At 47.6% G+C, this 23,422-nt stretch overlaps 5 protein-coding genes across 5 annotated transcripts; 1 reads left to right on the plus strand and 4 right to left on the minus strand.

The window, feature by feature from the left end:
- Positions 1 to 10,703: 10,703 nt before the first annotated feature.
- Positions 10,704 to 11,724, minus strand: MYCFIDRAFT_185572 (uncharacterized protein; the record flags this gene model as incomplete). The annotated part of the gene is made up of 4 exons (XM_007923726.1): positions 10,704 to 11,146; positions 11,201 to 11,319; positions 11,379 to 11,493; positions 11,568 to 11,724. 4 exons carry the CDS (start codon positions 11,722 to 11,724, stop codon positions 10,704 to 10,706), a joined length of 834 nt encoding a protein of 277 aa, XP_007921917.1.
- A 399-nt stretch (positions 11,725 to 12,123) lies between these two features.
- Positions 12,124 to 13,452, plus strand: MYCFIDRAFT_76536 (uncharacterized protein; the record flags this gene model as incomplete). The annotated part of the gene is made up of 2 exons (XM_007922276.1): positions 12,124 to 12,180; positions 12,604 to 13,452. The coding sequence occupies 2 exons, from the start codon at positions 12,124 to 12,126 to the stop codon at positions 13,450 to 13,452; spliced, it is 906 nt and encodes a 301-aa protein (XP_007920467.1).
- Positions 13,453 to 15,111: 1,659 nt separating this feature from the next.
- On the minus strand, positions 15,112 to 17,085 carry MYCFIDRAFT_160371 (uncharacterized protein). Its single transcript, XM_007923727.1, has one exon. It carries the CDS (start codon positions 15,938 to 15,940, stop codon positions 15,383 to 15,385), a length of 558 nt encoding a protein of 185 aa, XP_007921918.1. The 5' UTR covers positions 15,941 to 17,085; the 3' UTR covers positions 15,112 to 15,382.
- Positions 16,544 to 16,972, minus strand: MYCFIDRAFT_25154 (uncharacterized protein; the record flags this gene model as incomplete). The annotated part of the gene is made up of 2 exons (XM_007921488.1): positions 16,544 to 16,815; positions 16,948 to 16,972. The coding sequence occupies 2 exons, from the start codon at positions 16,970 to 16,972 to the stop codon at positions 16,544 to 16,546; spliced, it is 297 nt and encodes a 98-aa protein (XP_007919679.1).
- An 838-nt stretch (positions 17,086 to 17,923) lies between the features above and the next one.
- Positions 17,924 to 22,570, minus strand: MYCFIDRAFT_114041 (uncharacterized protein; the record flags this gene model as incomplete). The annotated part of the gene is made up of 6 exons (XM_007923728.1): positions 17,924 to 21,610; positions 21,665 to 21,702; positions 21,760 to 22,095; positions 22,156 to 22,230; positions 22,300 to 22,330; positions 22,385 to 22,570. Coding segments are annotated over 6 exons (4,353 nt in total), but the record flags the coding sequence as incomplete, so codon positions are not given.
- Positions 22,571 to 23,422: the final 852 nt, after the last annotated feature.

Below are 23,422 nucleotides of genomic sequence, written 5' to 3' on the forward strand. Positions count from 1 at the left end.
GAGATTAACTAGAAAGGGTAGACGTCCGGTTTAGCTTATAACTAACCGTAAGCTTGCGGAAGAACAAGCTCCGCTACCTAGATACTTTAAGCGAAGTAGGAAAGGCTATATAGTGCCGGGTCTCTACGCGAAGGATATTAAGACCGGCCTAGTTAATTAGAACGACCCTAATTATAAAGAAGAACGCTTAGAGTAGGAGAAGCAATAGCGGAACCATTTTGGTCTATAAGGCCTTGTAACTATACGAGAAGAGTAGGAAGCTGCTCAATCTATAGCTCCTTACACTCCGAAGAACAGTTATAGTCTATCGTACTTGCCGATACCGCTACCTTCGAAGTCTATATTACAATAAACAACGCCGTAGCCGGTACGAAAGCTCGCACTAGTAACGCTAGCCTAAATCCTCGGACACTCCTATATCGTACAGGGCTTAAATAGGTTAAAGATCCTTATCGTAGGGCTAGAGGCCGCTTAGATAGCAAATGCTATTAAAAAGCTTAACGGACTACTATAGGTAGACGTTCTCGACGTTTCTTTCTAACAATTAGGCATAGGTACTAACAATATAAGTCCCGAGCACCGTACTGCATTCTTACTTATTATTTGCGCTAACGCGGGCCTATACCTTACTCCGGCTCGGCTGCCTACTATATTGAGATCTCTAGGCCGATACCTACAGCCCTATAGCTCTATCTTTACTCGAGCTCCGACCTATTATATATACGCTCCGGTTTGGTACAAATTCCTTTAGGCTAAGCTCGAAAACTACTAGTTAGCGGCATAAGAGGCCGGTATAATTATCGAACGGTATAACGGTATTAACTTCGATAAGACTTTTAGAGCCGATCCTATAGACGTAACTAGGGCTATAATAGCTATATAGTGCGTCGCTAATAACTATTAGGATTAGGATAAGGAGCTAGAGGCTGCAGCAAATGCTATACGTATATAGCTTAAGGGCATTGAAAATAATCTAAAAGCTAATCGTTAAAGGTTCGAAGTGCTACTCCTAAAGCAATTCTGTTCGAAGCTAAATCTTTAGCTAATATACCGTCGCGGCGAGAGAGATCGGTCTTTCCCTAGAGCTATTAAGGTAATAGAGAGTAATAAGGAGGAGGAGGAGGAGGAGGAGGGGAATAAGGAAGGGGAAGCGGAGGAAGTAGAGGTTAAGAATAAGGAAGAGGAAGCGGAGGAAGTAGAGGTTAAGAATAAGGAAGGAGAGGAAGAAGATAGGGTTAATAAGTAAATTAGGGGCGGAAACGAGGACGAGGTTGATTTCTGTATACGACTTAGCGATCTCTCTAGCGTAGTCCTTTATTAGCTAAGAATCGGCCCGTAAATGCGTAGGAATACATAGTTAGGAACAAGGTCTTAATACGGCTGCGGCACGGCGGGCGCGGGCGTTTTATATATAATAGGGACGTATTATCGCACGGCGTTAAGCAGTACGTGTGTTTGTTCTACGCGTGCGTAGATATAAACAATATTAATACGAAGTCAGATTATACGCTACTCCGCTATTCTAACCTCTAACGTGCTACACTTAATGTCTGAACTATTTACAGCCCTCGATCGACTAATCTTCGGGTTATCGCGTAGTACCTCCTATAAAGGCGATGTCTTTGCCATTCTTAAGCATTCGCCTTTTACTATCCGTACCTTCGAATTTGCTTTAGAAGACGGCGCAGTAGATTGCAGCTATTAATACGAGCTAGGTACTAGATACGTAGATCGATATTATAACTTCTATAAGCGCCGCATCGACGATCCGAGCGAGCTTGCATTGTTCGATATTAAGAGCACGACTACCGAGTCTATAGACGATTAGCAATTCAAAACTACGATTGCGTAGCGCCGATATACGACTTTCTATATTAGTATATATATAGCCGATCCGACTATAGTCGACGTAATCCCTAACTACAATTAGCGAGACAGCGCTCTTACTTGCGAAGACAACACCTATATACGTAGCTAAGGAGCTTCGAAAGCGATCCGGATCAATTACAATAGAGTGTCTCTACTCCTGCCTCGGATGTATAGAGGGATTAACTAAGGAGGGAGTCCGTATCGGATACTAATATCTATACTAGAAGAGGCAATTGTTCGGATTAGATATACAGCTCTAGGACGCGGACACTATATTAACCCTTAGACCGAGGTAGAGTTTCTAGATTAGTAGCCTAAAACGACTATGTTAGCCTACTTTCTCCGGCCTATAGACGATATAGATTATATATCTACCTATAAAGTAGCGGTAGAGATCTACCGAGTTGTCTAGTTTAGAGGCATTAAGCTTTTAGTAGACTAAGTCGGTCTGCAACTAGCACTTACAGATTTTAAGCTGCTCTACGACGAGTAGTAGCGGTTTGTTTAGTACAAGCTCGACTCGCACTTGCGAGCTATAGACTCGAAGCTATAGCGGGTGAGTGTCGCGCGTAGTAATAGTCTAGATCGACGCTATTACTTCGATGCATACAACCGGTAAGGCAGCCGACCTTTGAAGTATAAGCATATACTAAAAGTCGTAAGCTTCGACTACCTCTAGTACTAATTCCGCTTTTTAAAAGGCCCGCTAGAAGTCTAGTATGAGTTTTTCTTTATCCCCGAAATAGAGCTTCCGGATAAGTTCTATATAGGGATAGAAAGCGAAATCGACTTTAGTAGATACCCGCATTTCTAGAAGTACCGTATAGTTATAGACTCGAACGGCGAATAGGTATCGGCCTTAGAGAATGTACTTCGCTAGAACCCTTATCTACGCCTTAAAGGAGAGAGACCGCCTCGATATATTCTACTAGAAAATCGTAAGCAAGTGCGCGAATAGAAGTAGAAGCTAGACAAAGTCAAGTAGAGGGCGAATAAGGACGATTATAAAGAAGCCTTAGCTTAAGCGTAGAGGCGGTTTTACGACGGGATTATAGACGTCTGCGTACGAAGGTATGCCTTGCTCCTTGTCTAACGCTAGTATAATCCGTATATAGCTAACGCTCGACACTAGAAAGTCCGGCCTTCTTATGTCCTTTGCGCTAAAGCATCCTATCGAAGACTTCGGCTATACTAGCTACGGGTAGACTAATAAAGAGTAGGGAGACTAGTTTGATCGCAAGAAGCCGCTAAGGGCCGCATATTACCTCCGCCCTAGAATCGAGGTAGTGCTAATCTATATCTATTCGTAGCATACTCCTAGCTTTTTTAGAGGTCTAAATATATTGCTATCTATTTTTCGCCGCCTCGACTCGTCTTACTAAGATCGCCTCGTAGTATAGGACATATGAGGCCTAGACACTATAGATGTGCCTCTACTATAGGTAGTAATTCTATCCTAGGACTTCTAGCTAACAAGTGATTAGAGAAGGCTACTAGCCGAAGCTCTTAATAGAAAGAAGGAGTTTCGTAAGGTGCCTAATCTTTCGGCTCTCTTAAGCACTAGCTTATTTGCTAGTAAGTATAGTGTAGGTCGCGGTGGAATCGCAAGCTATAATACGGCTAAGGTAGTAAATAATGCTAAGGTTGCTAATCTTCTAGCTCGCTTAGTATAGCCTAGAGAGGTTAAGCATCCCTCTAGTTACATTCGGCAGTCCGACCGATATCGGATTACAATGCAAGCTATTAATCAAAGATTGCAACGGCAGTATGCTATTAGGGATTCGGGAGGTGCCGAGGCAGATTCGGAGGATGAATTTGTACTAGACGATATGCCTAATAATAAGCGAGAGCAGGACGCGAACAAGACCGTAAACGAGAGCAGCGCCGCGGCGGTCTAACTACTAAAATCGCCGAGCTAACTACCGCGGTAGTTAGCAACTCTAAAATAATAGGGGGTTAGCCGAGGTTAAGCTAAAAGATATAATATACCAATATGCGGGGAAAGGCATACCTTTCCCTATTGCTTTCCTATACTATTTACTACGAATATAAATATAAATAAGAAAACTACGGAATAGTAAATATATTAAATATTCTACCGACCTATACTAAGAACTAGATACTAACGCCGCTATCCTCGGAAAACCTACCGCAGGGGAAGCTAATTCTATTATAAATCGTATATTATTCTAATACTATCCTAATTTTATTCCGATTATATCCTATTTAGATACTAAAAGTAATTTAAGATCGATCTAACTAAAGGGGATAGCCCTCCTACGACTGCTTAGCTCGGATTTAATAATAATAATACCTATAAGAAGGACTACTAAGGGCTAGAATTTAAGGAGTATAACGAGGAGTACTATAAAAGCCGATTAGCGCCGAATATATTACTATCCTTACTAGAGGTAACGGGATAGATAACCTCGCCGAGTACTAGAATTTGCTCGTTAGTTAGGAAGCTATCTTCGTCTACGACTAACTTAAACGCCTCGAAGCCCTAAAAGCAATTAGAATAAATAGTAATAGAATAGTAAAAGGACTTACTAATAGTTTTATATTCTTACCTACTATATCGATATACGCGAGGTAGTCTTTATTATTAATAAGCTTCTAAGATAGGGCTATAGTAGAATCGAGTTTAACTAGATTAGAGAAGCGAGTTTAAATAGATTAAGATTAGATTCTAAATAGGCTAACGCTAGTAGAAGCTACTATAATAGGGGAAAGGAATAAAGGTTACTTTTAGAAAGTCGAGCTTATTTAAGCCGAACGCGCGCACTAACCTACGTACGGACTATTACGGCTCTATACGATTAGTTAAATCGGTAGTTAGGATTTCTATATCCCTAACGTGAACCCGGAGCGTAGACTATGCTAAAAATAGCTCCGGACCGCGGCCCGTACCTCTTTTCTATTCTGCAAGCCGAAGCGTATATACACCTTCTATAACTTGCACGTGCGTTAATACGCATAACAACGGCTACGTGTAGAACATGCTAATAGCTCGAGCCGATTTCGCGTTTACAAGCTGTTCTCCGTACTTTGGCTGCTATACGCCTACTACCGTTAACGCTCTCTTATTACGAGCTATACTACTTAATAGCTGCTATAAGCGTGTCCGGAATTCAGGCACTATAGGCCGTCTTAAGCGATCCGCAGGTATCTAAGAATATTGCTTCCGCGGATAAACAGTGCTAATTAAGCCCGCACAAAGCGTATAAAGCAGATTATATAAGAGTTAGATACCGCCCTTAGTAACGAAGACAAATATGCTCTACTAAAGATTTGCCGCCGCTTTAACTACTTCGAAGACTGTATAGACTAGTCTGCTATACTTTAGGAGTCTTAGCAAACGATGTTCTTCTTATTTCGATACCGCTTCTAATTCTTTTATACCCCCGAGAGCGGAATAGACTTCTCGCGGATAGATCGCGAGCTAGAGCGATATTCCTCCGTATACTAGATTCGAGCAGATCGATAGAAACGCATTAAGCTAGAGCTTCGTATCCTACTTGCATTAATAATCAACGATTACTATCGCTAGACCGAAGATCGGAGGGGTAGGCAATTCGGCTAATATATCTGTAGTAACTATCGTACTAACGATTTTAGGGCGGTATATTTACCCTAGGACTTTCGACTACGACGGCCGCAAAGCTATGTAATCTTACTACTCTAACCGCTAGTAGCTTTCAAGCGAAAGTGACATCTAGACTATATACTTACCTCTCGACCGAGCCGAAATAAGCGGTATCTTCGACAAATAGTACAGGTATAGGCATATTCTACCCGAGGATAGGACAGCTCTAAGCGCGAGCTAATATAGCTTTAGTGCATTTACGAGGGTGTTAGCGCTACGCATTATCTATATTAGTAAACTCGCATATAGTAACGGCTTAGTCCTAGAGTTCGATATTACTACCGATAACGATAGATAGGCGGAGGCGAGTTAAGTTGTTTTGCTCCTCTAGACTAGCGATAGGCTAATCGTCGTACCTGTTAGCGATGCTACGAGATGTTAAGAGGCGAAGAAGACTCCCGATAACCTTGCTATATTATACGACCTTAAGCTAGGTCCGTAGTTTTACAAATCTAAGAAGAACAATATAGAGTTTTAGTTCTAACGTAGCGACGAAGCATGCGAGCACTAGGTATAGGATAAGGACATCTTACTATCGGCATTCCCTCTATAAAAAGCATTATACCGACACCTATAGGAAATTATAACGACGCGTATAGAGCCTATATAAGAATAGCAAGACGTATACTACAAGATTCTAGCCGACGTTTAATATTAATTCGCGGGCGCGAGCGCTTTTGTAGTACTATAGCTATAACGCTAAATGTCGATACTAAGAAATTTTAGTTAGGTATATAGCAGTGCGGAATTTCTTTCTCCGCGTTAGCATTCGTGTCGTAGCTTATAGCGCATCTTATAATGTCCCGCCTAGGAGCGCTAGACGCTTTTACCCGTCTAGTTCGAGACTAGTTAGTCTACGATATTAAAAGTCTCCTATACATTGTCCTCTCGGCGATGCTTAGGGAGGCTAACGCAGTTAGGAAGTTTGACAATGTGTCTGCGCCTATTATTCGAAGTAAGTCTGCCTAATAGATCTACCGTAGCAACGTTAGAAGCTAAAATTTGTTAGGTTTTAAAGCGGCGCCTATTGATATGTATCTTATTCTCTCTTCTATAGATAGACTTAATCGGAGGACCTTTAACAGCATACTACTTAGGCCTAAGAACTCTATCTCTAAGATTACTTAGGCAAGGGACTAGAAGGAGATCGAAGTAGCTAGGATAGATATTAAGCATATAGCCCTGCTACCTATACCTCGCGGCTCTCGTGCTTACGTCTAGTTAAACCCTCCGAGCTTAGATAAGGATCGTTAGCTATGCGAGATTATCGTCTTAACCTTCGAAGGCATAGATAAGTACGTTGCGCTTATACCGAGCGTAGTCTAGCTTTCCTTACGAGAAATTAGCTATAGTGTAGAGCCGCTTATCGCTCGTGTTCCTACCTAGTTCTATCCGTTTATAGTCTATTAGGATAACCTTAGACACTCCGTTCGAAGTCTACGCAACCTGTTCCTAGCTAGAACTACCTATACTAATCTAACGATAGGAACAGAATTCAAAAGCTAGCAGCCGGAGACTGTTACGAAGCTATTAATGTATCCTTAGAACAATATATAGTAGATAGGATCGTTCTACACCTTGTCTAGCCTTTAGTAAGAATTTACTAAACGTAGCTATCGCGTATACCTTTATCCGATCTAGCTATATATCTATAACTTCCTACTTAAGCTAAAAGGGAGTAGTATCCTACTGCGCGCAGAGTATAAAGTATCGGTATTTGAGATTAGCAAGCGATCACCTTACTTAGCTAGCAGACAATAGCACTTTCTCTTCCTCTAACTCTAAGGCCGAGAGTTTATTATCTGCCTAGCTCGCAACTATATCGAAGACTACTAGGCAGACGACTTAAATGCCGTACTATAGGAAACCTTAATAAAGCACACCTACCCCGTCGACGATATATAGTTCTCCGTAATACTAAATTACATTGCAAAAGAAAGCGATAAAGCTATTAAAGAAGCGCAAAAGAGGGAGGCTATATTTCGAGTATCTCTAGCTACTTCCGAAGACGACGTAACGGAATTGCTTACTTCGAACTAGCGTAAGCCGTTAGCTGCGGAAGACGTTAGAGACTACGAAACGACTAATAATACTAGCCGCTCTAAGTACGACCTCTGTCTACTATAGCTATTAGTATAGCTTAATACGCTTTGTACGTAAGAACACTTAATAATCCTCTTTCTACTAGATCCGTAGTATCTATTTAGAGACTATCTTCTAGTACGGCATACTTAGACCGAATACGAAGTCAAGATATTCCTAGAGCATAGGATTCTTCTAAGATTCTGTTTCTCGAAGGACATCCGCGACAATCGCTCTATTGCTCTTCGCTTCTAGGATATGTCTTCCGAGCGATCGAACGTAGACGTAGGCTATCTACTGTTTCTACGGCCCGAACATACACGCCGAGCCGCTTCTAAACAGCACTTCCTAGCTATCGGCTGCTCTAATACTCTAGCAATGCGTATTGCGGAGACTTAAGGCTAAGGCTCGATAGCTCCTTTAGTCTTATACTAGCTATCGTACTAGCTAAAGATATACGAGAAGAAGTTTATATAGAAGATTGATTATAAGTATAGGGCAGAGCAATACTTTTACTAAGTGCAGCTTAATTAGGAGACGAAGGGCCTCTAGCCGAACAAAGAGCAGTATACTATAAAGTTTAATAAGACTAATTTCCTAATCTCCGATAGCTGCGAGGAGAATCCTCTTAGTTACATTATAGATAGGAGGTCTACTAAGGAAGGGTCCCTTTAGTAGAACCTACATAACCTCCTAGAGGCTAACGGTCTAGTTCGTATTATTAGTCTTCTAGGTATAGAGATTAATAGAGAGTTCGATACTAGACTGCTATATACAATACCGCGTACTATATACTAGGCCGGATAGGATTTTGGTCGTAAGTAACTTGTAACGAGCACCTAGACTAGTAAAATAATAACGAGTATAGTTGTACGCAAGTCTGCCTCGGATAAGGGTATACTCGATCGCCGCGGCGGAAGATCGTCGAAGGTAGCGGACTCGAATAATTAAGGCCTCGGCGGGCCGAGACATTACGTTCGTAAGACAAAGACGAGCGCAATACTATATATAGTATATCTCGATAAGATACTATTACTAGAGCGCATAATAAGGGAGTTGCGTTTACAAAAACATTGCCTATTATAGCTAATCGGAAGACATTTAAAGGTTCTATATAATATTAATAAGAATTGTTATTATGCTAGTATTCTTTATATCGAGCTTACAACTTGACTAAAATAGATAACGACGTTCGTACTAAGGTTAATACTAACATCGAAGCAATCGTAGTAGGACGCGCTACCGAATATTAAGTAGAGTAGACTTATTAAGCCGTACTAAATAATCGACGCTTGAGATACTACGTAAGTTAAAAGGTTAAACGTATTATATAGATCTTTACTTAGACTCTTCTAGGTTCTCGACTAATTTGCTATCTTTAGAGACAGCCCGAATTCTAACGAGCTAAGTTACGGCATACGACGGATTATAGCTACTATTTGTCCTTCCGGCTTAAGTCTATATCCTCTTCCTACTATCGTTAGTCTACTTGCTTTAATAATTGGCTAGCAAGTGGGGTAGCTAGGACGAACAGCTTAGAGTAAATACGTAGTACAAGCCCTTAGTAACGCTATTACAATAGTTAATAGCAAGTAGAAGCACTATTAAGCTACTTAAGTCGGACTGATATACCTTTAGGTACTTACGATAGCAGAACCGGGTCTATATTACCTCCTAGTACTACCGTGCATATGCCTACTACACTAGTAGGCAAAGCTACTACTTCGCTATTTACTACTATAGCACGTATATACATAGCTGTATAGGATCGTAGCGTATACAACCTTCTCGATAGGGTAGGAGAGCATAAGGTAGCAAGCAGTAATAATGCTTAGGCAATCTTTAGTAGGCTTACCGATGCTTTTAGTAAGTTCAGGTTTCTAAGTGTCCGAAATATAGCTTCTACGAACTAAAGCATATAGGTCGAGTACGAGCTATATATGCTTCTATATACAAAGATATTTAAGCATATACTCCGCCGACAGTTCGCTAGAAAAGCTCTATTAACCTTATAGCCTCTACTAGCTCGCTTGAACCCGGCCTTAATATAATAGCTTAGCTAACCGAGCCTCTTATAAGGAAATCTAAGTTTTAAGCGAAGAGATCCGACGATTAAATCTAGCTGCCGAATACTAAGATTAATGCTAAAGGGCCTTAGTCTATAGGAAATCTTAACGATACATTCGCTACGCCGGGATAGGTAGAGACCGGTAAGCGTAAGCGTGCGGATAAGGAGCTACTTATAACGGCAGAGGGCCCGAACTAAAAGAAAATTATAGAGTACTTCGATAGAGATAAGACTGCGATACTTCTTTCCTCTCCTCTATCTCGAGTAACGGCTCCGCCGAGAAGACGAAGCGAAGTTAGTACTATAAGGGCTACCGCGGGTATAATAGCGAGAAAGGGCAACAATTAGCGCAAATGCACTTAGGCCGGCTATAATAATAATCTACTATATCGAGTAAGACGATATTGCGTATATTACTAGAACCCGGCTAATCGACGAGATATAGTTCGTCGTAGTAGTATACGATAGTATTATCGGAGAGAAAAGTCAAATAGCGAAGACTCGGCGTTAGATAGAAGATAGGTCAAGCTTTACTAATTAGAGTTAGAATCCGAATAATAGAATATATCAATAAGAGGTTTACCTTGTATCCCTAATGCCTTGCCTTAGCGTTTAGCCAATTTCACCTAATAGCCAACGTCTTACACGAACACCCACATACGAATCCTATTATAGGCATGTCTTGGATTTGTCTCTAAGAACGGTACCTTCGCATACGTCGACTGGGGGGACGCGCTAGATTGGCGTTCGATCGACGAATGTGGACTCCATGACCTGATCGTAGTCACGAAACTGCTTGCGGGAGTTGCCGAGACGAAATTTAAATCGTCTATAGACGCCCATCATTACACGCCTCGAAATTCTGCGAGCGAGATCGCCGAGACCATCCCGAAATGCAAGCGTGTACTGGACATGAGGATTACAACGATTTTCCAGGCAATGTGCGAAGTTTGAGGTAGATGTGCGGGGCTCTGAGCAACGACAGCCGTCGGAAATCCATTTTCAAATGCTCTCACACTCTAAGCAAGCACAGGGGTTTCAGTCACTGTCTGGATCGTCCAGAGCTTCATCCCGCAACGCCCTTCGGTCGGGCTGCTCCTCAAGAGCGTCTTCCATAGTTTGGTCTCCGTCGTCTGACTCCTCGTCTGGAACGTCGTCCTCTGCTCCGTCTTCATCAGCGTCGTCGTCATTATCTTCAGCTTCCTGTTCATCGTCTCCATCATCGTCATCCACGTCGTCAGACATTTGGGGTGCAGCAGCGCTCCCATTTGCGCCTTTGAGCTTCTTAGCCGGTCGTCCAGCATCCTCATCATCACCTTCATGATTGACAGCTCCGTCCTCCGCACTTTTCGCTGCTTCACCATCTTTGGATATCATGGAGACATCAGCATCGGTGCCGTCCTTGGCAGCTGCGGCGGCCTTCTCCTCCTTGACTTTCCGCCGATATGTGTTGCGCTTGTCGCACTGTGTCTCGTTGTACTCTGCTGCAGTCAGCAAATGTATCGAAGACTATCTCAGAAAAGCAGGGAATGTACTTTTAAGCTCAGCTTCCAGACGTGGCAAGAAGCCTTCAAGCTCGGCATCTTTGAGTGCAGCCATGACATCTTGAGGCGATATTGTCTTCTTGCCACCAGCTTGTGCGTTGTCGTTGGAGCTGTGTACTGGTTAATTGTGCTCCGTTTATAGCAGCGTTCTTTCCGAGAAAGTACCCACTTCGAAGCAATGTAGCTCACAAACACCGTGGCGCTCTTGTGCATGGAGAGTAGCGCATCTTTGTGTATTTGAGTGTTGGCGGGCAAGACTCCTTTGGCTAATCGCAAAATCATTGCTGCAGCAGGTCAGCGACACTGTCTCGCCAAGGTCTTGCCTGGAGGCCTACATTTTGGCAAGCTGAGATCCTACGACTGGTCAGCATGGATCGAGATGCCACGACCGAAGTGCTCACATCGACACTGAAGCCCTCCTTCTCCTTGCTCTGCTTGGGCGCTGACGGAGTGGTGTCGACTACCTCCTCGGGACCGTTGGATGTGGTCGACACATTGCTCTTGCGGCCGGGCATTTTGCGGTAAGAATCGCCAGCGATCCAGATGTCACAGCAGATGTCTCTCCACCTGCAGGGACGATATAGTTTGATAATGCTGAAGCTGACGATTGAGAGGTGCAAAGGTCGCGTCAGTTTCGCGATTGCAGGTCGAGAGTGCTTGGCGGCGGCGCTCAGGGCCGAAACTTCCTTCTGCCACACCCTCCACCCTTTCTCCTGCTTTCTCCACCTCCACCTTACTGCTGTGTCATTTCGACGGCTTCGTTATTCCGAAGAACGAGCACGTGGAGAGATGAGATACGGTAGCACAGTGGTCGGATTCGATCACATGCCGTTCGACGAGGCCTGAGGCCCCGAGTGGCGGATGAAGATGCATGGGTGAGGGTCTTGCAAAGTTGCATTTGGTGACAGGCCGCCATGCACGCTCTCAGCCTACAGCATGCACCATACACTACTGTCGTCTCACACACTCTTGTCTGATTTCGTCCTCACCTCATCCGGGGCACGAGCCGCTGACTAGTAACTACTCTATCATATGGCGCTATTGAATCAAGCCTACCCTAGCTGAATCCGTAAGACATGCATGAACCCCATAAAGCCTTTCCAGAGACACCATCGTACATCACAGCTTTTCAGCTGCCCAATAATGTTTCCCCTCTTCTCTTCTCTCTCAGCCATACCAACACTACAGCAGACATGAAACACTGCCAACACATGTTAAAGAGACTGCAGCCCAATAGGGATGTTACAAGAACAAACTTCGCAATCAAACGAGATCAAAAAAAGCAGCAGAACCCTCTTCGACAAGGAGCCCTTGCCTCCAAAGATGACATCCGTGCCTTTCAAGGGCCTAGCTCGGAGCTGCGTACGTGCCTAGCAACGACGATGTGGATACAGAAAGCCATCGAAGAGCTTCCGGAGTGTCACCCAAGTCAATCATATTTACAGGAGTTGCTTCGAAATGAGCCTCCGACACCTTCGACTCCTACCAGCAGAACCAATTCTAGACGACCAAGCAACACGGGATCAAGACGCACAACACTTCTCGATCTACCCTTGGAGGTGCGCAAACTCATCTACGAGTACTCAGCGGCAGAAGACGATCCCATTTCTCCTGTGTTCAAAGCGACAGGAGAAGAACTTGGTGGTGGTGACCACGTTGAAGAGAGCTACTTGAAGGCCGGCTTGCCCGTCCTGTTGGGCATATTTCCCAGACTCCAAAAGGAACTGGCCGCCATGCTTCCCACGTTCTACAAAGCGAACACGTTCCAATTTGATCTAAAAGGCGAGTCTGGTGGCGACGCTCTGCAGCGCTGGATTGAAGAAAAGAATGATGAAGCATCAGCAGCAAGAAAGATATGCCTCAAACACTGGACTTGGTACTACAACGCCAGTGCGGGTTGGGAACACGTACCAGACGAAACTATCCTCAGCCTGACGTCCTCCGGTCATGTACGAGTGACGAGGATCGCCCGGCAACTGCACCCTTTAGCCTGCGAGTGCGAGATGGAAATTCTCGTGAGTGCACAATGTCCAGATTGGAAAATCAACAAACTCTGGTCAGTGGCCGACTTTGTCAGCGCTCTCCGCCAAGAGGAAGGGCTTTTGATACAAGCTGTGAACAAGGTCGTAGAATTCATACACTACCACAACGAGACTTTTCACGGATGGACACAGGGTCCAAAAGCTTGCAAGCTGTGCGGCAAGCAGATGATATTCATTCGGTCCTTCGACGAGTTCGAGTGAACTTCGGACTGAGAATTGTTTCCAAGTCGGCATCCGAAGACGCCCAAAATTGAGGTTACTTTCAAAGCACCCTTGGTTATCTACTGAGCCTACCACCAATTCACAGTTCTTGGAACGGCCACGCAGCATGAAATTGACCCGGGTCCAGAAAGCAATGTTTCTTAATTTGCTGCAAATGAACAGCAAGCAGCATTGCTCATCATGGCCGACGCTGCGGCGTCTATGTGGACCAGGACATCAAGCCGGAAGAGCAACACCTCCAGCTCCTACTTTAGCTGCCACTCGCGCATAGACGACGACGAAGAGGACGTCGGCCCCAAAGGCGATGGAGCTGGGAGTGATATGTCTCCCGGGCGCTGGCGCTCCAATCGACAGCTTTCAATAGTGTCTACGAACACGTCCAGATTCCGCAGTGGACCGTATAGTGTTGAACAGGATCTAAATGAGAGCAATGCTTTAGGAGAGGACGATCACATCTTGCCGCCACCAATTCCACGGTCTCTATACTTTGGTTCAAGCAGGTTGATCACATCTGCATGGTCCTCCTCGACCTGCGATGCTTCCGAAAGCAGTGATCACTCCCAAGAAATGAAAGCGAGACCTCGCGAGGACTCCAAGCTCGACTTTCGCCCTCCGGTCTACTCCGAACTTGACTTATTGCTGGAAGACATCAAATCCCGAATCAATGCTTTCGAATGGACCATTCAGGAAGACCGCAAGCAATTGGAAGCGGATCAAGCTAATGAGGACGCTCTGCTTTCGAACCAGAGACTGCCAATGCCGGAATGGGCGAAAGCGCTCTGTGATCCTAAGATACCGGACAGTAGCAATTGCAACGACTCTTCACGTCGTGCTTCCTTTCCAAGGAGAAGGCCTAGGAGGCAGCCAGACGACCTTCGTCCTCTGACATTCATATTTCGAGGAGTTGAGCCATACAAGCACAAATTCAGTCCGAGCTACAAGAAGGCGCCAAGAATGGGATCGGCCGCGAAGAATGACACTGGAGACATATCGGGAGAACAGATGGAGAAAAGTTCAGTGCCTCATCTAGGCATAAGACTACAGGTAGTGGCATGGTGGAAAGTGCCACATGCTTCACGGAAAAGGACCGGAGCAATCGCAATTGGTCGAGACCTTGATTTTAACTACAATCTCGTGCATCTTGTTGTCGTGCTTCTCTTCAGTTCTGATATACTGCTTAAATTGTGACACAATAGCTTGTATAAAAAGAGATTGTGCACTTGCGTAGGCAGGACTTGGAAGAACACTTCACAAGGAGTAAAGAGCGATTCAGCAGAGATGCGCAGGAGCCAACGATACTTTTGTCAACTGCGAGCATTTCCCTTCTTTCTTTCAGATCTCTTCTTTCACACAAACACATTGACAGCAACGCTACCCCATATCGTTGTCGAGCAGGACCCAGCATTTTACCACACACAAGCATCAACTTCATACTTAGTTCCTCGCTCGTCCCTTCCGAGAGGCGCGGTTAGTGCAGTGGACTCTCGACAACTCGACTACGAAGCCTGTTGCGTAGTCAAAATCACCTCGAAGAGCTTGCAAAGTCTTTCAAGCGACCATGTCGGACAAACAACGCCCTCTGCTCAGACCAGACTAGTATCTGCTCATGCCGCGGGATATCACGATTGATCCTGGCGAAGTCGATCTGCTGTCTCGAGATGGTCTGTCCTTCTTCGACCGCGCCGAACGCGCACAGACTGCCCACCTTGACCCAGCTTCAGTTACGACCTACATCCATGCCATGCAAAGGAATTTTGTTACCCAAGACTACGACATGGTCCGCGAGCTACACGCGATGATCAATCATAATCCGAACGCTCCCAAACTCATGTTAGCGCGAGCTGATATCATAAGGGCATGTACGGAAGTCGGGCGCGAGGAGCCCTTCTTGCTAAAGGCATCGCATAATTTAGAAGAAGCACATAATCGCGGAGAGACTCAGCACGAGTCCCCCGAGTTCCAACGCATGATGGCTTGTTTTATGGCGCTGGGACAGGGCATACAGGAAGTCAGAGCTCAGAAGCAGAGAGAACAGGCACAGCTCACGAATAACGGAATCGGTCTCGAAGCTGCACTGACGGACGATGAGATTCATCGGATGGACTTGCCCCAAATCCAGACTGCTCTCAAGAAGGTCCGAGACGTGGCTCGAACGTTGGCTATGCACATCAGAGTCGATCACATGCAAGCTATTCGCGCAGCGAACAATGCAAACACTCAAGTGCGCAATGGTAATGGGACCAATGGAGGAGCGAATGGAAACATAGCGAACGGGATGCCGAGTGGAGCGAACAACGGGAATATCCAAACGAGCAATGCATACAGCACCGACGGAGGAGTGACTGGATCCATTCCCCATGACGGAGGAGCGCATGTCGGTGTGAAACGCACCTATGCACAAGCGGCTGGATTCACTCCCAATGGCCCGCCGAATCCACACAGCCTCGCCAGCACCATGGCACAACATTTTTCCCGCGAAGTCGCTCTGACCAAGGAGCAATTTGAAGGCATGAGCTTTGAAAAACTCGTGCGCACCGCCATGTCACTTCAGCGCGGTCTACGCTTGTCGATTCGGCAACTTTTATGCGATCGTTGAGTAATAAAGGCGTCGGAGTACTATCGCTTGCAAAATCGAGTCTTTCTGGGAAGCTCTCGTTCAGAAGTGGATAGTCTCGGACATCTCAGAAGAGCATTTAGGGATGGCAGGGCTGTACTGTTCGTTTGATGAATTATGGGCGGCTGAGCTTTGGCAGCTCAGGCAAATTTTATGAATTTTGCTGCGCTGATTTGCGCGGCTCTTGGATCTGTATATAGTTGGAGGAGTATACGGCGTGGGGGTATCGACCTCGCTCCATCAGTGCCTTCCTCTAACATCTCTTTCTCAGCTGAACGATGCAGACGCTCGACGTCGTAAAATCACGCATTCTCTTCGCACGAGCTCTTGATCCGATGTGACTCCCTCGACCAAATCTTCACGCTGGAGGCCGATGATGCGGAAAGCATATCCTCTCCAACCCGACCCAAACCTCACACCCATGGTATCATTCCCTCATCCTCCACTCTCACCGCCTCAAACATGCTTCGTACTCCCAATCTCACTCCCCTTAACCTTCCTCCAATCAATCTTCCCATCCAACTCCTCATCGACAAGTCCACAAACCACAACATTATCCCCTCTCACCATAAACAGTCCCCTCTCCTCCTCTTCACTATCCTCCTCCTCCTCATGTCCCCGAACAATCCTCTCCACACAATTCTCTAGCGCCAAATTCGTGACTGCATCGCAGGAAATCAGGTTGCCGACCATACAGCGGCCGTCGACGAGGATCAGGCAGACTTTTTCTATTGGGGATGAGAGGTTTGGTTAGTTTCATATGTCTCTCTTCAAAAGGGTTGATCGCATTGTTGCTGTAGAATGGCACTGTTTAGCTATGGTGGGGGAATGAATGTGTGAGGTGGGAGAGAGGGACTTACTGTTCAAGTAGCTGTTTAGAGACATTTTGGAGGATGGCGCGTGAGGGGTTGCGCGATGGGATGACGGTGGAGATATGATGCGCCGTGTAGTTCCTGCGATCGCGACAGGTCTGGTTGCAGTCGTGTGAGTATTGGCGACGCAGAGGTTCTCACATGCGCACAGAACAAAAGAGAAAGTTGGGGTCGCCAGCTTCGGACTTGGAAGTTGAGCTTCGGCCGCGCATTAAGAAATTTGTGGTCTGTGCGTATGTTGGATCGACGTTCCAAAGGCCTTCACAGCCTGCTTTCTGTGGCTCTTCTGGCATATTGATATGCCTAGATATATCTAGAAGTACACGTACTTTGGTACTGATCATTCCACGTATCTCCTTTCCTCTTATTTACGAAACAGCATAATGCTCAATCAACAATAACGAACGCCCTTACAGACACGTTTCGCCGACGTGTGGTCTGTGTAATGCCAGAGGATGAACACTTCCGCCAATTAACACCGTCGCTTTTACCAACAGAGCAGCTAAGCGCTCTTCAGATGCTCAAATGTGCGCGAAACAAGCGCATCTCTGTATCTTCTTTTGTACCCCATTTCCTGATGCTCTTTCTCCAGTCATAGTGTGGTCGTGAATAGTGATGTGTATTGCGTGGAGGCCGCTTAAACAGAAGCGAGCGACCAAGGCGGTAGCAAGTGTAAGGACTACTTTTCGTCTTCAACAACCGCAGCAGCTTGAGACTCGATATCGGCCTTGGGCTCAGGCTTTGGCTCGCTGGCTTCCATCTTGGGTTTAGGGGAGAGTGAATTCTCCTTGATCTCATGCGATTGCGCTGACAGATCAGGCTGCTTCGGGGCAGCATCGGTGTCATTCTTGGGCTCGGACTTCAACTCAGGTTTGGCCTCCGACTTGGGCTCAGTCTTAACGCTTTCAGCTTTGGCCGCCTCGCCATTTGTCGGCGATGATGCAGTCGGCTTCGGCTTGACAGGACTGGGCTTGGAACCACCAGCTGCGCTGTCTTTTCCAGCAATCTTCTTGTACATATCCCGTAACTTGTGTCCTGGCACCCGCTTATCGGCAGCTTTCGACTGTGGCCAGTGGTGCTCAGAGACATAGTCCCAGAGCGTGTCCTCCAACGAGCGGTCATCGTGTTGCCGAATGTACGAATTGATGTGGGTTCCAATGCCAACAATTCCGAGCTTGATCATCTTGAGGCGTGCATCGTCGTCCGGAATACGCTTCTTGGTAGCACCTGAAACCTTGACAAGCGTGGCGCTGATAGGGTCGAGAATCTTGCGACAGCGCTGCTCGCTCTCGGTCAGTGGTCGGGAAGGTGTACCATTTGCATGCGAGCTTCCATTCCTTTGATGCTGGGGCCGGCGTTCCTCTGAATGACGCGGGCGATAGCGATCGTCTCGGTGACCATTGGGAGACCCATGCGGTGTGCGGCGGTCCCCGCTGTTGCGAATGTCGGATTGGTGGTATCTCCTACCGTCGCTCGAATGCTGCTTGCGAATACCTCCTGGAGCTGGGCTGCCTGGTGTAGCCATGCGACCGTGAAACTGGCCCAGATGCTTGCGGTTATTGCGGTGATGATTCTCCAGCGCCTTCTTGGCAGCAATGTTCGTGCCATTGCTCGTCTTGTGCTGAAGAACACTGAGCAGGTAGTTGGCGCGGCGGACCAGATGAACGGCGCCAGGCGACTTGGCCACCTTGGTGTCGTCACCTTCTTTGTTACGGGCCTCCTTTGCTCCGACGCGGTGCTCTTCCAAATAGAACTTGTCTGCAAGACCAAGCTCCTCGTCGTCCCGAATAGGCACCCATGCGCCATATCCATGTCGAGCAATACCAACACAGAGCATGCCATCCTCCTTCGCACCCCATTCACAGGTGTATGACGCAGGCTTCGAAGCCTCGGGAACTCGAAAGTTACGCCAGTCCGAGATCTGATCTACGCAGTCGCGAATCATGCGCATCTCCTCTGGCCGCTCAGTGAGTGTCTGTGCATTCAAACGCTTGACACCGCGGAAGTCAAAGAGCACGGCTTTCTTCTCTTTCTTCGTCACAGCCTTGCCAGTGGTGCGCTCTGCTTCAGCCAGTTGGTCTGCGTGTTCCTTCTGCAGTCGAATAGCAGTATCGATGACTTCTTTGAGAGTATCTTTGACAATGTTGATGTCGCGGCCGATCAAGCGAGCCTCCTTAATGATGTCATCTTGTTTGTCTTCGAAGGCGCCAAAGCGCTCGTATGCGCGGATGAGGTGTCGGCACTCCTTCTCGCCAAGGGGTCGCCTCGGATCCGCGCCGTGGTCGGAATCGTCGTCGCCAGAACCTTCTTCGTCCATGTGCTGCATATTGGCCTCGCGAGCCCGCTTCTTCGCAGCGCGTTGATCTCGGCCTTCCTCACCACCTGCAGCTGCCTTACGCTTGCGTGGTTGGTTCTGCTCGATCACAGACTCAAGGTATTCCTCCTCTTGCTTCTTACGCTCCTCGTCCTTGATCTTGTCAAGTTCTGATTTGGGAATAATTTCGTCCCACTCGAGGTCGATCTTGACGTCGGTGTATTCAAAGCTGCGCAAGAACTCTTCGCCACCGTCTGTGGTCATGCCTTCCGGTTGCTCGGTCTTGTGCTCTTCAGCATTCTCCAGCACCGCGTCAATGTCCAGCTCTTCGAGCTTGCGCTGGTTGCCCGACTGCTCGAACATCTTCTGGCCTCGCTTCTTCAAGATACGCGAAATGTCATCGGAAGAAGTTGGCTCCACGACGCTCGCGCCAGCCCGAGCCATGCGGTCACCAAGCTCTCGAGCGTCTTTGTCGGTGACACCTCGTTGGATTGTTATGAATTCCAACATCAGCTTATTGCGAGCACGTTCAAGCACTTCTTCTTCCACGGTATCTTTGGAGACAAGCCGATAGATAGTGACAGGCTTCTTCTGTCCAATGCGATGTGCTCGGGCCATCGCCTGAAGATCCGCTTGTGGGTTCCAGTCGGAGTCGAACAAGATGACGGTGTCGGCAGTCATGAGATTGATGCCCAGACCACCGGCACGGGTGGAAAGCAGGAAGCAGAAGTCCTGGCTGTCGGGCGCATTGAAGTGATCGATAGCCATGCGTCGAGGACCAGCCGCAATGGTACCGTCAAGGCGCTGGAATTGGTAGCCACGTAGTTGAAGATAGTCGCCAAGAATGTCGAGCATTTTGACCATTTGGCTGAAGATCAGCACGCGGTGGCCGTCCTTGCGCATCTTCATGAGCAATTGGTCGATGAGCATCATCTTGCCGCTGGACGTGATAAGTGCCTTGAGCTGGTCTTCTCGTGCCTCGCTGCCTGCCAGAATGCGCTCCTCGGCATTGGGAAACATGAAGGGATGATTCGATGCCTTCTTCAGCTCCATCATGATGTTGAGCAGAGAAGTCTTCTGGGCCTTATTGCCGGCGTTGAGTGCAGCATAGTTGCGAGTCAAGATGTTCTTGTAGTACTCCAACTGCACATCAGCCAGCTCAACACGAATGATCTTCTCGGTCTTCGGTGGCAAATCGTTCTCGACCTTTTGCTTGGTGCGACGAATCATGTAAGGCGAGATGGCATCTGTAAGCTCTGCGAGCTTCTTGCTGGCGTGTTCTGAAGTGAGATCAATATTTTCTTCCACGTGAATCTTGCCAGGCATGAGGAAGTCCATCAACGCGGAAAGCTCGCTCAAGGTGTTTTGCATAGGTGTGCCGGTGATGAGCAATCTGCTTGGAGCGCCGAAGTCCATGAGCTTAGCGTATAGCTGTGACTCTCGATTCTTCAGGCGATGTGCTTCGTCAACAGCCATGAACTGCCACTTGATCTGTGAGAGGAAGGTGGCGTCGGCCAGGATGTACTCGTATGTCGTTAGAAGCACGTTGAATTTCACCTTCTTCGGGTTGCCATCGACGAGAAGTTCGTACTCGCGAATGACCTTGCGAGCAGCCTCGTTGCCATTGTACACCACATAGTTGAGATCCGGTGTCCAGTTGTCGAAGGTGTCAGCCCAGGCCGGCATGGTAGAAAGCGGAACGACCACAATGAACGGTCCCTGTTGACGACGATCGTACCGCAACCAGTTCATGAACGAGACCGTCTGCACGGTCTTTCCCAGACCCATCTCATCTGCGAGGATGACATTGTTGCCCCTACACCAGTGATGAGCCAGGAAGTTCAATCCATGAATCTGGAACTCTCGAAGCTCTCCGCCCTTGATATATGACGGCTGAGTCCTAAACGGCACGTATTTCGACCGCGTGTGAGGGTTTTGCTCAGTCTTGTCCGACACTGGGAGTTTCGAGGACCGATCGAGGAAGCGATCAATCTCGCCCTGTGCTATCTGGCTGATAAGCTCACCCTTTTCCCATGTGCAGGAGTCGTAGAAGAGAGCTTTCCACTTGACGAAATATTCGGTTCCCTCTTCGCCATCTCTTGCACCAATGATACGTTCCACTTTGTTGTAGTCGATCAGCGAGTCGAGGTAGGCTTCTCGATCGAGGTTCCAACGCTCTTTGTCCTCGGGTGGCACGTTCGGATCGTTGGCGACCTGCTGATCCACCTTCACAATCTTGCGGAAGTAATTTTCTAGTCGACGGAAGCCACGAGAGGTTGTGAGATCTGCCCACTTGTGCCATGTCGCGTGGTAGTGTGCCTGATCTTGCCATTTGATCTGCGAATGCTGTTAGTCGCTGAAAGAGAATGTATGGCCTGATGAAATGCTTACGAGAAACTCATACTCGTGCTTGTCGGGAGCTTGAGATTCTGATGAGTTGTGTTAGCATTCTCCCAGTAGTAATTGCAATTTAGTCAAGAACGGACCGACTCCCTCGAGCAACCGATGATTCAGCACTTGGTCTATAGATGGTCGGGTGTCCTCTTCTGCGTAGTAGTAGTTCGGCGTCATGTTCTCGGTGTCTTCTTCGCTGAAGTCGAAGCCTTCGTCTTCGTTATAGGTAGTAACCTTGGCCGCACGCCGTGACGAAAAGCGGACTTCGCTCAGCTGGGGAGTTCCAGAGCCCGAGGCAATGGCTTGCATCTTTTGTCGATGCTTCTTTGCAAACGTTCGGCCGCGCTGGCCGCCATATGTGTCGTCTTCCGACACAGATGCGTCAGAGGTGGCAGCGCGCGACGAGTCTCGCTCCTCGCGAAAGGAAGCTACACAATCATGTCAGAGGACTCGACAGCAGGAGGGCGGCGCAAGTAAAAGCGACATACCTGGTCGGCCGCCTGCGAGCTTTTGACGTTTCCGACGTCTGCCGCTGTTAACAGCATCATCGTCGTTATCTTCGTCTTCGTCGGAGCTATCGACCTGCAGAATGTTTTAGTCAATTTCGGAAGCGTGAAAGGCCATGGAAGCACTTACTACCCTCCTAGTAGGTCTTGCTCGGCCCTGGCAGCGAGGTGTTAGCAAGAGAAGAGACTTTTCAGGCTTTTCAGAACGTACGCTACGCCGCAAGCCATACAGCTCGGGGTTCTCCTTCATGTAAATCTCTTCGTCATCCATATCTGCTTTCCGCTTGCCTGGTCTCGAATGCGGTTCAGACGATGATCTGTCGCGGTCCATAGCCTCGGCAGGCGCAGGCGGCGGGCTTTCCATGTCAAAGTCTGCATCTTCTTCGCCAGGAGCATCTTCATCCTCGTCGAGTTCAGAGGTTGCCATGTCGTGGATGGCATCGTCATCAGACATGACTTCATCTTGCGGAGCAGTTGTTGATGATATGGTAGTGGTAGGAATGTCGTTCGTGTCGGAGAGTTCGCTCTCACTGCGTTGGGGTTGAGGCGACGGCTTCAAGAGGTCTGCATCGGCCTCGGACGAGTGTCCATTGGTCATGGACATGTCGTTAGAGGCGTGAGAGTGTGTAGGGACGAGCAGAGGCCCCGCTGGAATAGGACAGGTCAGTACAATATCTCGGGCTTGAGTGGTCGCCGCAGGCTCAAAATTGGCAGGAGCCTCGAGCAGCACTACGCGACCGCTTTCCCCTTCCAAACGGTAGCAGTTCCAGTGTCAATGCCTTTGCGAGGATGGTCGACCGAAAAATGTTGGCTGGTGATGGGATGACGGAGGGCGACTCTGGAGCGCCGCAGACGAGCTCCGACGACGCGAACGACCTGCTACGCGATTCCACAGGTTTGAATATGCCACAGAATCTTGCTGTCGGCGCTCCGGGGTGATTCGAGGAGGTCTGGCGATGGAATATGTCGATATGGCGGCGCATGTGATGGCTGAGCTGGGAGGCCGACTCGGGTCGAAGGAAGCGGGATTTGCGCGCAGGCAAGGCAGAAAAGTGCGGGAGGTGATCACTTACAGGCCATGATTGCACTGGCCTCGGTGGCAGCAATGAGCGGTATGGGGTGTTGTGGTTGGGTGGGAGAAGTGAGAAGCAGAAGTCGATCGAGCGTCCTGAGCCTGAGCCAGAGAGCGAGCACGAAGCCGACTACGGTAGTTCTGGGAATGCCAAGCAAATCGAGAACTAGGCTGCTC

The sequence above is a fragment of the Pseudocercospora fijiensis genome (assembly GCF_000340215.1).
Source record: "Pseudocercospora fijiensis CIRAD86 unplaced genomic scaffold MYCFIscaffold_1, whole genome shotgun sequence".
NCBI lineage: Eukaryota > Fungi > Ascomycota > Dothideomycetes > Mycosphaerellales > Mycosphaerellaceae > Pseudocercospora > Pseudocercospora fijiensis.